The 13,543-nt window shown below is 48.4% G+C and overlaps 1 protein-coding gene across 1 annotated transcript; it reads right to left on the minus strand.

Moving 5' to 3' along the window:
• Positions 1-9,947: 9,947 nt before the first annotated feature.
• Positions 9,948-13,262, minus strand: Chp2 (calcineurin like EF-hand protein 2). Its single transcript, XM_005351127.2, has 7 exons — positions 13,192-13,262; positions 12,409-12,481; positions 12,248-12,328; positions 12,013-12,143; positions 11,791-11,852; positions 10,957-11,079; positions 9,948-10,783 (listed from the first exon to the last, which is right to left on the minus strand). Exons 1-7 carry the CDS (start codon positions 13,256-13,258, stop codon positions 10,730-10,732), a joined length of 591 nt encoding a protein of 196 aa, XP_005351184.1. The 5' UTR covers positions 13,259-13,262; the 3' UTR covers positions 9,948-10,729.
• Between the last annotated feature and the right edge of the window lie 281 nt (positions 13,263-13,543).

Raw genomic sequence — 13,543 nt, forward strand, 5'->3', positions numbered from 1 at the left:
ACTATTAGCACTAGCTCCATCATCAACCCCCCTTTTAATTTAAAAGTCACCTTCACTATTAGCACTAGCTCCATCATCAACCCCCCTTTTTATTTAAAAGTCATCTTCACTATTAGCACTAGCTCCGTCATCAACCTCCCTTTTATTTTTTTGTTTCATTTGCACAGTTGAGTGCATGTGCATATATACCAGAGCACGTGTGTGAAGGGCAGAGAACGGCTTTCGAGAGTTAGTTCTCATCTTCCCCCGTGTGGGCCTCAGGGATTGAACAGTGGGGGCTGACATAGCCTTGGCAGCTTGTGCCCTCCCCCACTGGGCCATCTTGCCGGCCACTCAGCCTCATTTTCACCGTTCTCCATCAGCTCCAACCAGGCATCCTCCTTCAACATCATCCTCACGCAGCAGGTGCTCGCTTCAGGATGGCGGCCTGCCCCTCCCTGCGACTCCATCCTCAGTCTCCGCTTTCTTTACGAAGCTTCTGTGCCATCTCTCCTCAGAGCTCCTCATCTCCCCTGCTCATTTGCTTTTCAGCAGAGAATTTACTTTTGCTTCGTCTGGGCCAACTCCTGAACAGCCTGGAGATCATCATCTCTTTTCAACTTTCCCGCCTTGGGAAAGATCCCTGTTATTTGCTCTTTGAATTGAAACCCCACAGTGGGGTGTTTCCCGATGCTCTGGCAAAGCCCTTGTACATGGAGCAACCCGTGACTCCACCAGACTTCGAGAAGATTGCCTCCACGGCAGACTTCCGAGCTTCACAGGATGAGGCTGGCTTGCTGGTAACGTGATTTGTCCTTGTCTTGGATGATAAGGTTCCTCACAGAACCAAAAAAATATAGCTGAAAGAGACAGAGACAGACAGAGACAGAAAAGGGATTCCATTCTGATCCCCTGTTCAGGCACACGAAGAAGTTGGCTGCTGCAGGAGGCTGGCAACACACACAAGGACGTGTGCTCTTTGTCTCTTCACAAAATGACCCGTTTTGCTGTGAGTGTGTGTGTGTGTGTGTGTGTGTGTGTGTGTGTGTGGTTTGTGCATGCCATGTATGTACAGATGTATACATGCGTTTGTAAGTGTGTGCATGTGGAAGCCAGAGGATAACATTGGGTGTCTTTCTCAGCAACCTTATTTTTTTGAGACCCTGAAGCTCAGTGATTCCACAAGCCCCAGGAATGCGCCCACCTCTGTCGCGCCAGCACTAGGTTACAGGTGTAGGTTGCTGTACCACGCTTTTGACACGGATGCTGGGGAGCCAAACTTCAGGTCCTCAGGCTTGCAGAGCAAGCACTTTACCCATTGAGCTGCCTCCTCAGTCCCCACCCTGCTTCTTAACAATAATACTCATTTATAGCATGGTTTGGAGGAACTTCCATCTAGTTAGATTAATTTATCATTTCATCTTTAACTAGTCCTGTGATGGCCCTTCATTCTACTTCAAATTAACTACCACTCTTCAGAGGACCTGAGTGCTATTCCCAGCATCCACATCAGGTTGCTCACAACCACCAATAACTCCTACTCCGGGAAATCTGATGCCCTCTTCTGGCCACCGTGAGTACCTGCACTCATGTGCACATGTTCCCACAGGGGCTTTTATGCACACACATAAATAAAAAGAAAAAGTTTTTTTAAGAGAGAGAGAGAGAGAGAGAGAGAGAGAGAGAGAGAGAGAGAGAGAGAGAGGTGGTGCCTAATTGAAAGTGGTTGGATCACTAGAGTCACAGTCTTTGAAAAGGATTGATGTCCTTCTCTCAAAACCTTGGTTAGTTCCTGTAAGAGCAAGTTATAGAGGCTGCTTGCCTGGCCCCTGGCCTCCTGTCTCACTGTGTAACTGTTCTCTTTACAAGGGTAGATGCGCTCAGCTCCCTTTCTGCTCATCTAGCATGTTACAGCACAGCCGTGACTGGTGGACCTTTCAGCCACCACTGTGAGCCAGAGAAATCTCCTTTTTTCACAAAATATTCAGCTTTGTGTGTTTTGTTGCAGCAGCAGAAAACAGACGAACGTGAACTCCAACTGAATTCTGACACGCTGTGTTTAATCAGGTTCTGTGGGAAGATTCCACTTCAAGATTGCATTAATATTCATGTGTGCTTGTCTCTAAATTGTTTGCTTTTGTATTTACCAGGGTGATTCTGAGGTCTAATACATAAGTGTAAGGTAAAATAATAAAATGAATAATATATAAGACATTTAGGAGAGTAGATAACTATTGAAAAATGACACTCTGAAAAGTCAAATATGGAGCGAGCAGGGCTGGCCCAGGAGGATCTCAAACAGCGACACGAACCTGAGTTTCAGGCAACCCGAAAGAGAATTCTAGAACAAACACTCCCTGCACAACAAGCAGCCACTAGCCCCAGTAGCTTGCTCAATTCTTGGCTACAGCTGCCTGAGAGGGGGCGTGACAAACAAGGCAGGCCCTGAAGGGGCAGCAGCTCGGATCTCTGCCGCTTCTGGAGACTGATGGGCAAGTTCCTTCTTGTAGGGAGTTTGAAACGGCACACCCCAGAGTACCCCACCCATGCTGGCTGACTCCAGTTTTCCACTCTGCCACAAATATGACCTACATGAACTGTCCAACAGGCCAGTTGTTTGCATGCTTAGTTAGTTACTCAGGGTCCTTTCCTAGGGGCTTTGAGACAGGAAATCAAGTTGGTCCTCAGGGCAGTCACAGATTTAATCACAACTTAGTCAACACTGAGACCGAGTGTTGTGTGTGCTGTTGGACATTTAGAGGTCTTTGTTCTTATCACTGTATATCCAATGCTCACCTTTTGCTAACAGGAAAAAAAAGCTACCAAAAAAGATTGCATTTTATTTTATGGCTACCTTTATTACATTTATTTTTATTTTGTGTGTATTATGAGTGGTCTGCCTGCATGCATGTCTATGCACCACATGCCTGCAGTACCCGTGGAGGCCAGAAGAGGGCATCAGAAGCCCCGAAAACAGTTACAGATGGTTGTGAACCACCGGGGGTGTTTGGAACTGAACCTGGGTAATTTACTCTGGCCCTGCAATCCGCCATTTAATATGCATAACACAAATAACCCCTCAAGTTTCCCTTTGCCTTGAACTTCTAATTTTGTCAAGTTAGCATTCTATTCTCCTGGGTGTCTGATGGAAAACCTGTTTCCCTCTAAACTGAGCTGCTGTTGCAGTTTCCTTCCTCATCGTCTGATGAGGAAGGGCTAAAGAAGAACTTATTTTGGTTTATGGTTTGGTAGTACAGTCCAGCAGAGTGGGAAGGGGAGGGGTACGGGGGAGTAGGTCACAGTACATGCAAGGTAAGGAAATAGAAGTAATGAACGCTTGGCCCAGGTGGCTTTATCCTTCTTCTCCTCCTCCTTCTCCTCCTCCTCCTTCTCCTCTTCTCCTTCTTCTCCTTCTTCTTTTTTTATAAAATGTGTGTATATGCCGGATGGTAGTGGCACACACCTTTAATCCCAGCACTCAGGGGCAAACACAGGTGGATCCCTGTGACTTTGAAGCTAGCCTGGTCTACAGAGTGAGTCCAGGACAGGCTCCAAAGCTATAGAGAAACCCTGTCTCCAAAAAAAAAATGTATGTATATATGTGTACCCATGTGTGAGTATATACTCATGCCGTCAGATGCTCCTGGAGTCCAGGGGAGGCTGTTGGAACCCCTGGAGCTGGAATTACTGGCAGCTGTGAGCTGCCTCATATGGATTCTGGGAGCTGAACCCCAGTCCTCTAGAAGAGTGTTGTGGTAGTTTGAATGCATAATCTCAGAGAATGGCACGGTTAGTAGGTATGGCTTTGTTGAAGTAGGTGTGGCCTTGTTGGAATGACACACTGTGGGGGCGGGCTTTGAGGTCCCTATAGCTCAAGCTTCACTCAGCGTGACCTTGAGACTACTTCCTGTTGTAGAGATGTAGGACTCTCAGCTACTTCTCCAGCATCATCCCTGCCTGCACAAAGCCGTGTTCCACCATGATGATAATGGACTGAACCTCTAAACTGTAAGACACCCCAACTAAAGGTTTTCCTTCATAAGAGTTGCTGTGGTCATGGTGTCCCTTCACAACAACAGAAACTCTAACTAAGACAGACAATATGCGTTCTCAACCACTGAGCCATCTCTCTGGTCCTGCTTTCTCCTTTTTATTCAGTCTGGGACCACACCCCATGGGTGATGTTGCTCACATTTAGGGTGGATCTTCCAACCTCAATCTGATTTAGATCGTGCTTCAAGATATGCCCAGAGGTTTGTTTCCATGGCGGTTCTACACCCATCAAGTTGGCCATCAGAATTAACCATGACATGCACACATATGCATTTTCCCAAGCGATTTGCTATTTCATTGTTAACGCGACTTTCAGGTCTAAGGTGAACATTATACACATGTATTATTATTTGTCACACTGATTTGTTTGTAGCAATCTCCCAGTAACTTTCATTAGTTTGATTCCACATGACAAATGTAACTGGCCAAGTAAGGCCCACCCTGGTAGTCAAAAGATTTTTTTGGTGTTTGTTTGTTTGCTGAGACAAGGTTTCTTCTCTCTGTGTAGCTCTGGCTATCCTGGAACTCACTCTGTAAACCAAACTGGCCTCAAACTCACAGAGATCCTCCTGCCTCTGCCTCCTGAGTTCTGGGATTAAAGGTGTGTGCCTCCACCACCTGGCAATATCCAGTTTTTAAAATATTACCTCCCAGGCTGGAAAGATGGCTCCATAGCTAATGGTACGTGCTTCTCTTGTAAAGGACCTGGATTTGGTTCCCAGCACCCACATGGAGGCTGTGCAAACCACTGTAACTCCAGTTCGAGGGGATCCAATGCCTTTTTCTGGCCTCCCAGGACACTGCGCTCACATGCACAAAAGCACACTCAGACATATACACGAGTACACATTAATCAATCAAACAATTAATTAAAATATCTACCTCCCTTCCTTGAAAGATTGAGCACTCCTATATGTAGGCATGTGCAGTGTTCTACTTTCTGTTACTATACTAAAAGATCCAAGACTGGGCATGTCTAGGCCCTCCATAGTTGCCAGCTGAATAGTACAGTGAGCTCAGCCTATGCCACGTGGAGCAAATGCCCAGCTGAGCCCTGCTGTGGTGCTTTGAATGAGAACGACCCCCATAGGGCACCCGTGTCAGGTGACTATCGATTGCCTGTAACTTCAGCTCCAGAGGCTCTGATGCCCTCTTCTGGCCTCCCCCTCTTCCTCCACACACCTGACACACATTAGTAAAAGTAAAATAAACATTGTATAAGAAGCAAAAGTAATACATTTGCTGATCAGTGTTTTGTCAATTTGACATGAACCAGGGTCATCTGGGAAGAGGGAACCTTAACTGAGGAAATGTCTCTATCATGCTAGCCTGTAGGCAAATCTGTGGGCTATTTTATGAGTGCTGTGGAAGGGTCCATTCCACTGTGAGTACGCCGGACTGGTGGTCCTGGAAGTCTAAGAAAGGTAGTGAACTAAGCCTGGAGAATAAGCTCGCAAGCAGTGTTCCTGCCCCCAAGTTCCTGCCCTGGTTTCCCTCGGTGACGGAGTGTCTAAGCTGAGAGTTCTAAGATAGAATCGACTCTTTCCTCCCCAGGTTGCTTTCAGCCGTGGGCTTCATCATAGCAATAAAAGCAAACTAAGACAATCTGCAACACAGCTACTAGTTACCTCCTCTTCTGTCCCTTTGGTAAAGCCTCGTGATACAGTCTCAAAAACAAAGCAGAGATTCTCACGCCCAAGCTTCTCTTGTTGCTGCGGTGTTCCAGTTCTGTACTGATCGTGACAAAGAGGGAGAAGGGTTTTCCTCGGTAATCAAAACAGAGGGAGGGACAGAAAAGGGTCTTAGCTGCCCTGGCCATGCAGTTAGGTACATTGCTTGGTTTGGATCACTGATGCCCCCAATGGCTCCCGTGTTGAAGGAGTGGCATTTGAAAAGACGTCGGAGCATCAGAACTCAGACCCAGCTGATAGATTAATCCATTGATAAATTCAAAACTGAATGGACTCTCAGGAGGAGCCTGGTTGGGTACACTGGGGTAATGCCCTGAAAGGGTGTTTCCCACCCCACCCCCGTCGTCTCTTGCCATCTCTGTTTCCCAGCCACTGTGTAGTAAGCAGTTTCCTTCCACCTCTCCCTCCCGCCATGATGCTCTCTGCCCACTGGAGGCCCAAAGCAACGGGGCCAGGTGGCCATGGAGAGAAACTGCTGTTACCATCAGCAAAGTACACCTCTCTGCCTTTGAACTGATTTTCTCCAGAGATCTCTCATGGCAACAGAAAACTGACTGACCTACGCATGTTCTCACCGTGCCTCAAGTGCGCCATGATGGGGGGAACGGACGCTACCAGGAACCAAAGAGAATCAAAAGCTGACATATGGCGAGAAAGGAGGACAGAGCATATCTGGTCCTTAAAAATATGTTTTGAGCCACTCAATAACTGTTGGTCTGCCTATCCTCAAAGACAGCCAACATTATGAGTCTTAATTCTTTAAGCCTCTACTAGTTTGTAGGTCTTGTATTTGTGGCAAAAAAAAACAAAAAAACAAAAAAATGCTTGCGTGATTCTCGTCTGAGATCACTTCACCAGTGTGCCACCTTCCTCTTCTAGTCACAGCGTGGTGACATGGCCTTGACATTGCATTTAAAAGTGCAAATATGGTTGCCTGCAGTCTTTGGGGTCTGCAGAGATGATGTGACCAGGTCTGGCCAATCAAAGTGTTCCCCTGACCATACTACAATAAGCAGCCCAATGAGGTTCACTCTGAACTTGGGGCAGAAACCAGTTGTGAGAGGAGGTGCTCCATTCCCAAGATCGTTGATTCAGAAAGAAACAGAAAGGTTCATTTCTGAAGATATTCTCAAGACTTTGGGACACTCCTTTGCCTCGGCCACCTTTGGACTCCCTTTTCAGGTTTCCAAACAAATAAACTCCTATTTTCATGGGCCAGTTATTGGCTGGAGGAATTCCAACTAATCCAGGCCAAAGTCCAACCATACAGATGAGAGTAAGGGCCTTGGCTGAGATACAGCAGGGCTGGGGAGGACAACGTAGCATTCCTGCAGAGCAGCTACTGGTCTCTGGCCCTCTCCCACACAGCAGAAGTAAAGGCATGTTCTCCAGTACCTGTGCTCAAGCAGGCGAGCAAAGGGGCCCAGGTTCAAACACAGCCTTAGTAGGCTTAAGTGTTTAATCTTGATTGATGAGATTTGGAATTGCTATGGAAACAAAGCTCTGGGCATATTTGTCAGTGGTTATTTTAGGTTATCTGAGGTGGGAAGACCCACCCTGAGTGTTGGCAGCATTCCGGGGTAGGGTTTCTGGACTGAATAAAACGATAAAGAACAAGCGGAACCCGAAATTCAGCTCTCCCTGCTCCTGCTGCAGGTGCAGTATGAGCATCTGCCTCCGGCTCCTGGCATCCTGGGGCCTCCACTGCATGCTCACAGGTGCTGTGAACCACAATAAACTCTCCTTTCCTTAAGTAGTTTTTGCCAGGTTTTTTTTTTCAACAATAAGACAACTAATGCAGAGTTTGAAATTTAACTAAATCATGCTAATTTTACAGTCTCTACTGTGTTCAAGACTGTTGCCACTTAAGAATCAATAGAAATGGGTTAGTTTAAGATATAAGAGCTAGGTAGGAATAGGCCTAAGTTGTTGGCCAAGCAGTGTTGTAGTTAAAAAAAAAAAAAAAGAATCAATACAGGCCTATAATCTAACACTAAGGATGTTGAGGCAGGAGGATTAAGAGTTTAAGACCAACTTGAACTACCAAGAGAAATCTATTCTCAAAATAAATAAATAAAATAAGGAAGTGGGGGGGGTAGGCAGGTAAAAGTGCCGAGTGTGTGAGGAGGAGCTAGCACCACTGTAAGTGGAGGGGAGGAGAGGAAGGCCAGGTGGAGTCAGGGGTGCCCATAGCCCGGCATTTATGAGGTCAGAGACAAAGGCCAGATGGGGTCATGAGTACCCACGTGCCCAGCATTTATGAGGCCAGAGCCAGGAGAATCGCTGAGGTTTGCTGACTGCCAACTGTACCCACAGGAGCAGTGGGGCTGCCTCAAGAGAATAAACAGAAAGTCCCCATGGTGTCTTCCTGTGGCCTGCACTCATGTCTTTGTCTAACACACACACACACACACACACACACACACACACAAATAAGTAAATAAAGTGGAATCAAGAGTGTTTTCTCAGCGTCCTTTGGGTAGAACTGAGGAGAGCTCCTTCTATGTGAGAGTCAAGTTCAGAATTCGGGCTCTTCTCCTCGGGGGTCAGAAAGAGTCCGTAGAGTGTCTACACGACACCACTCCCTCGGCTCCCCCTGCCCGCCTCTCCTGGATTCATGCACGCACTGTTTGGGTTCAGAGTCTTAAGCAAAGAGAAAGGCTTTTTCTGGAACTCCTCCTCCTCTTCAGGATATGCAGATAGGTTCTTCTAGACAATTCCAGAACAGCCATAACTTCTCTCCGAAGCTCCAAGGAAATACCCAAGACAATTATAGTGCCCTTCCAATTTTCTTTGGTAAACCCCTCTCAAGTGATGCCAGCTGTTTCATTTATAGAACAAGACATTTCCTTTAAAATTCGAATATATACATTTTAAGTGGCTTTGCCACAGAAAAGAGTTTCGGAATGAGCCAGTTTAAAGAAGAATTGGAGTTTATTGGGAAGAGACATTTTTAAACATTTGCTTACTTTATCTGTATGTGTGAGAACCTGCCTGTCCCATGCATGTCTTGTACCTGTGGAGGTTGCCAAAGAGAGGGGGAATCCTCCCGAACTCCATGGAGTTACATAGTGGTTGTGAGCCGCTTATGTGGGTGTTGGGAACTGAACCCAGAATCTCTACAAGAGCAGCAAGTGCTTTTCAACTCTGTGCCATTGCTCCAGGCCCCTTTGGGGGAGAGTTTTCCTAACAGAGGTTTAAGCAATAGGTAGGAGGGTGTAGCCAAGCGCTGAGGAGTTATTCAAGGTAAAGATAAGACACATCCAGGTGTGGGTGTGGGCTTCTCAAGGAAGTCCCGCTGAAGTATCTTTACCACAGCCATTTTGGTGGCTTGAAAGTCACGTCTTAAAAGATTTATAAGGCATCTAAATGAGATCACAGGGTAGTTCACAAGGTACATGGGACAGAGTTACAACTGACCATGTAAAACCTTAAGCCCCAAGAGTTACACAAGAAGTTGGCCTCTATTACCATAAACAAAGGTTACAATCTCTCTGGGCGGGGGGGAGAGTAAGACGGCAATGGAAGATCACACAGGCTCAGGCCTTAAGCATGTTTCATTGCTATTTTAACTTTTTTATTTATGTGTATTTGTGGCTGCTTGTGTGCATGCTCACAATATACATGCAGTACCAGTGAAGGCCAGAAGAGGGCATTAGAGTCCCTGAAACTTGATTAACAAGCTGTTCTGAGCCATCCAATGTGGGGGTGCCTGGAACTGAACCTGGGTCTTCTGAAAGAAGAGTGAGTGCTCTTAACAATGAGTCCATCTCTCTACCCCCTACTTTAACATTATTATTTGTAATATCTGCATATAAAAGCAATAGGAAAATTTCATAGCTCTGTGTGTGTGTGTGTGTGTGTGTGTGTGTGTGTGTTTTGGAATTCTTGACTTGGTTTTTTTTTTTTTTTTTTTTTTTCGAGACAGGGTTTCACTGTGGCTTTGGAGCCTGTCCTGGAACTAGCTCTTGTAGACCAGGTTGGTCTCGAACTCACAGAGATCCGCCTGCCTCTGCCTCCCAAGTGCTGGGATTAAAGGCGTGTGCCACCACCGCCCGGCTTGACTTGGTTTTTGAGAGATGTCAACCAGTCTCTTGCGTGAGAGTCTGCTTACCCTTCAATCGTGTCCTGTCTTTCTTTTCTGCCTCGATGTGACTTTATTATACTCTATTTTGCGGTCTGTCAATGTTTGAGCATCTTACAATGAACCCAACAGAACTTTTCTACAAAATTTGGAGTAACGACACAGACTAGGAAAGTATGTGTGGTTTATGATTTGTGCATCATCCTCCCACCCACCACCTTATTATTCATCCAGGGGGGGTCAGAGAAAAACTCATCCCACAGGCCAGATTTCAAGGTTCCCTCCATTTTCTCAACCAAATGATAAGGAGAGGCAAAGCCAACATAAACACACACACATTTTATGAGCACATTACTTCATTTTCCTTAAAGCAACCACCTCCCACGCTATCCTAAGTCTTCGGGCCTTATTTCTAGGGTTTCAGAATTATTATCTGACACAGGCATGGCCCAGAATAGAATGCTCCATTCCCCTAGAGATAGGGAAAAGACCCCAGCTGGGTCGACGATGCTACCTGGTTGGTGTTTTGAAGGAAGAAGCCTCCCCTCTGGGTTAACAGGTTAGGAAGATGTGATCGAAAGTCCTGGCGGCCCTCTCCACCACAAGGAGGGAAAGATGCCCGCACAAGAGGGGCAGCCAAGCTGAGAGACGCAGGTAACAAAACCCAGTCCTGATGACGTCACTCCTGTGCCTGGACCCTGGGTCGCACATTTATGAATCAGCCAGTGATCATTTGGTTGATTTTCACAAACCCACGACCAAATCAGACTTCAGCATACACCGCTCCAACTCCCTTTCCCAGCCCTACATAGAGTTCCAAAGTAAGACTATACGGCTTATGTGGACCCTGCCTCCTGGGGGCCCAAGGATAAATCCCAAGCCCATAGAGGTCTGCAAAGCCCATAGAGTCAGAGGCACAGGGTCACTTCAGGATCCGGATGCTCATTTTTTGTTCGATGTTCATCTTTTCTAAGGACTGGGGAGAGATGGGTGTGGTCAAGACAAGAGGTTTGAATCTAAACCCTAGGCATCTCACCTCCTCCCCTGGAGTCCTAGCATCTCCCTGTATGCTCCAGGTCTCTCCCATCCTCCAGCGAACTTTACTCCCATGTCCTTCTGTCCTAGGACCTCCTGATCTCCACTCCTAACCTTGGTGAACTCCATGAAGGACACAGCCCCATCACCGTCTTCATCGGCTTCCTGCACTGTGCGGTCTGTGATGCTCTCCAACTGCTCATCCGTCACCTGAACTCCAACCATCAGTCGGAGAACCTGGGAGGTGGGAGAAGAGACAGTCGTGGAGAAGAGCCATAGAGACTGCTCCTCCAGCCCCAGCCCTTGACCACCTCACCCCAAGTTATGACCAGACTTTTCTTACTCACTTTTTACCACCAAACTCAATTTCCCCGTAGCATCAAAAAAGCATCCCCTCCCACTGCTTCCCTGTCTAATCTTCCGTGTGATTCCATCTCACTCTCCAACAGCTAATGTGCCCCTAAACCTAAACCTTATACCCCAGTCGACATCCACCCTCCACTCCACCCCACCTCCTCCTCCCCCCCTAACTTCATCATCTATCCTGGAGTCTTGACACTATTGACACTTAGACCTAGAAAACTCCTTGATATGGAAAGCCAGCCTAGGTGTTTTGGTGTATATAATAGTAGTATTCCTGGTCCGTTTCCAATAACCATCAATTGTATAATCTCTTCCTGGTAGTGACAACCAAGTATCTCTAGGCATTAGCAAAATTATCCAAGAGGCCAAATTACCCCCAAGTCCCAATCTCATCCCTACTTACTTCCTATGCATCCTTCTAACTGCCCACCCCAACCCCATCCACTCCCATGTTACTTAACACACAATCATCTGCAACCCCACTCATCACACACACACACACACACACACACACACACACACACACACCACTCCATTTAGCCCTCCTGCCCTGCCCACATCTGCTGCACCCCATGATTTTCTGACCTGTAGCATTTCATTCCTGGAGATCTTCCCATCCCGATCCAGATCGTAGAGCTGAAACGCAACTGGGAAAGGAACGGGGCGGAGGGAGGTGAGGTTCCCTGAGTTAATATTAAGTCCTCATCAGGCTCACCCCCTCATCAGGGTTGTGAGAGCTTCCTGGGCCTTTCCCTGGTGTGGGTAAATCTTGGGGTGTCTCTAGAGCAGGTCCCCACACACACTCACAGCGCAGTTTGTTCATTCTGCTGTTTAGGGGTTCAGGTTGCTTAGGGTCCCGGATTGTTGCATCTTCCTCGTCTACAGGTCGAAAATGAGCCAGGACCCTGGCAAAGCCCGCGAAATCCACTCTCTGGCTCCTTTAGGTGCAGGGATGGAGGGCAATGGTCACCTAGACTGCCACCATCTGTAGCCTCCCTCCAACCCACATCCATCTCCCCTCCGCCAGCCCATCGAGATTCACCCATTGGGGAAGAAGCTGTCTATAATGCGGTCCCCCAGGGGGTTCACAGCCAGCGCCCCGATCCGCTGGAGGTCTAGGCGGCTGTGAAGGCAAAGGAGGCAGATAGAGGTGTCAGAAAAGGGGATGGGGCCGGATAAACAGAGGCAACCTGCTCTGCTCACCTCAAGTAGCCCTTTTCCTCCCTGTCCAGGGCTTGGAACCGGTGATAGAGGCGGAGCAGGCTGGCTTGCGAGACTGTGGGAGAGAAGGAGGTGGAATGAGCCAGCAGAGGACTCCCAGACCCTTATCGCCAGATCTTGTACGCACTGGGGTGCCCTGCAGAAACCCCCGGTTCATTGGACCTGGGCGGGGAGCCAAGAGGGCTTAGTCTCATCTGTAACCTCCCCTTCCACCCACCGACGTTACAGGGTCTTCCACCTCCCCACTCTCAGAGAGGCTTCCACCATAAGAAAGAGGCTGATGCATCGGGATGCAAGGAGGGAGAGTTGTTACACCTCCACCCCCACCCCCGCCGCCGCCGCCGCCGCCGCCGCCAGCCCAGGTGCGAAGTAGACCGGCCTGGAAGAAGCTTGACTTAAGGAAGCCCTATGCTGGAGACCCAAGAGGTTCCCAGAGCCCAGGTTCCAATCGAAGTCAGCCCCCTGCATCCGTCGTGTGCTTTGCCTTCAGCCTCCCTCGGAGCTCGAGGATGCCTGAATGAATCTGATCCATCAATCCGAGCCGCCACAAATTTGACTCTCAAAGACCTTAACTACCTGCCATCCGGGACGCCAGGGTCTGGGTTTCTCAGCTCCGGAGGCTCGAATTCCTGGACTCAGACTCCAAGTCCTCTAAGTCCCTGCGATCTGGGATATTCTCCATTCTGGGAACCCCGTACACCACACTAAACCTCCTCCTGTGCCCTTTCACCAACTACTGGACTGCCCCTACCCCCGCACACTCACAGCCGGTCTCTCTGAGAATTTGGTCCACATCGGGAATGCGTGCAACGTGGGAGCTGCACGAGCCCATAGCGGAGTCACGGCGGAGGCTAGCAGCCAGAGGAACCAGGCGTCCTCTCCTCCCGTCCAGGAGGCGCGGCCGGCCAATGGCCCCAGGGCCGAAGGTCACGGGCCTGGCCAGCAGCCAGAACCCAGGCGTTCCTCGCCTGCCACCTACGACCCTGGAGAACAGAAAACAATGCCCGGGGTAGCAGGTCAGAGGGGAAAACTGAGAACAACCGGTCGTTTCAGCCCGGAGATTGAGGTCGCCTGAGGCTGGGCGATGCCAGGGCCCCGCCTTCCTCACACCCCGTGC

This window comes from Microtus ochrogaster, chromosome 8 (genome assembly GCF_000317375.1).
Source record: "Microtus ochrogaster isolate Prairie Vole_2 chromosome 8, MicOch1.0, whole genome shotgun sequence".
In the NCBI taxonomy this organism is placed as follows: domain Eukaryota; kingdom Metazoa; phylum Chordata; class Mammalia; order Rodentia; family Cricetidae; genus Microtus; species Microtus ochrogaster.

Excerpts from the sequence above, each read along its gene's own strand:
- Chp2 (XM_005351127.2), bottom strand. The coding sequence starts at position 13,258 with ATGGGCTCGTGCAGCTCCCACGTTGCACGCATTCCCGATGTGGACCAA. Across the intron at positions 11,853-12,012 it reads CAGAATGAACAAACTGCGCT|TTGCGTTTCAGCTCTACGAT; the intron begins GTGAGTGTGTGT and ends TTCCTTTCCCAG. Across the intron at positions 11,080-11,790 it reads CCAGGAATGAAATGCTACAG|GTTCTCCGACTGATGGTTGG; the intron begins GTCAGAAAATCA and ends CCCACCTCCCAG.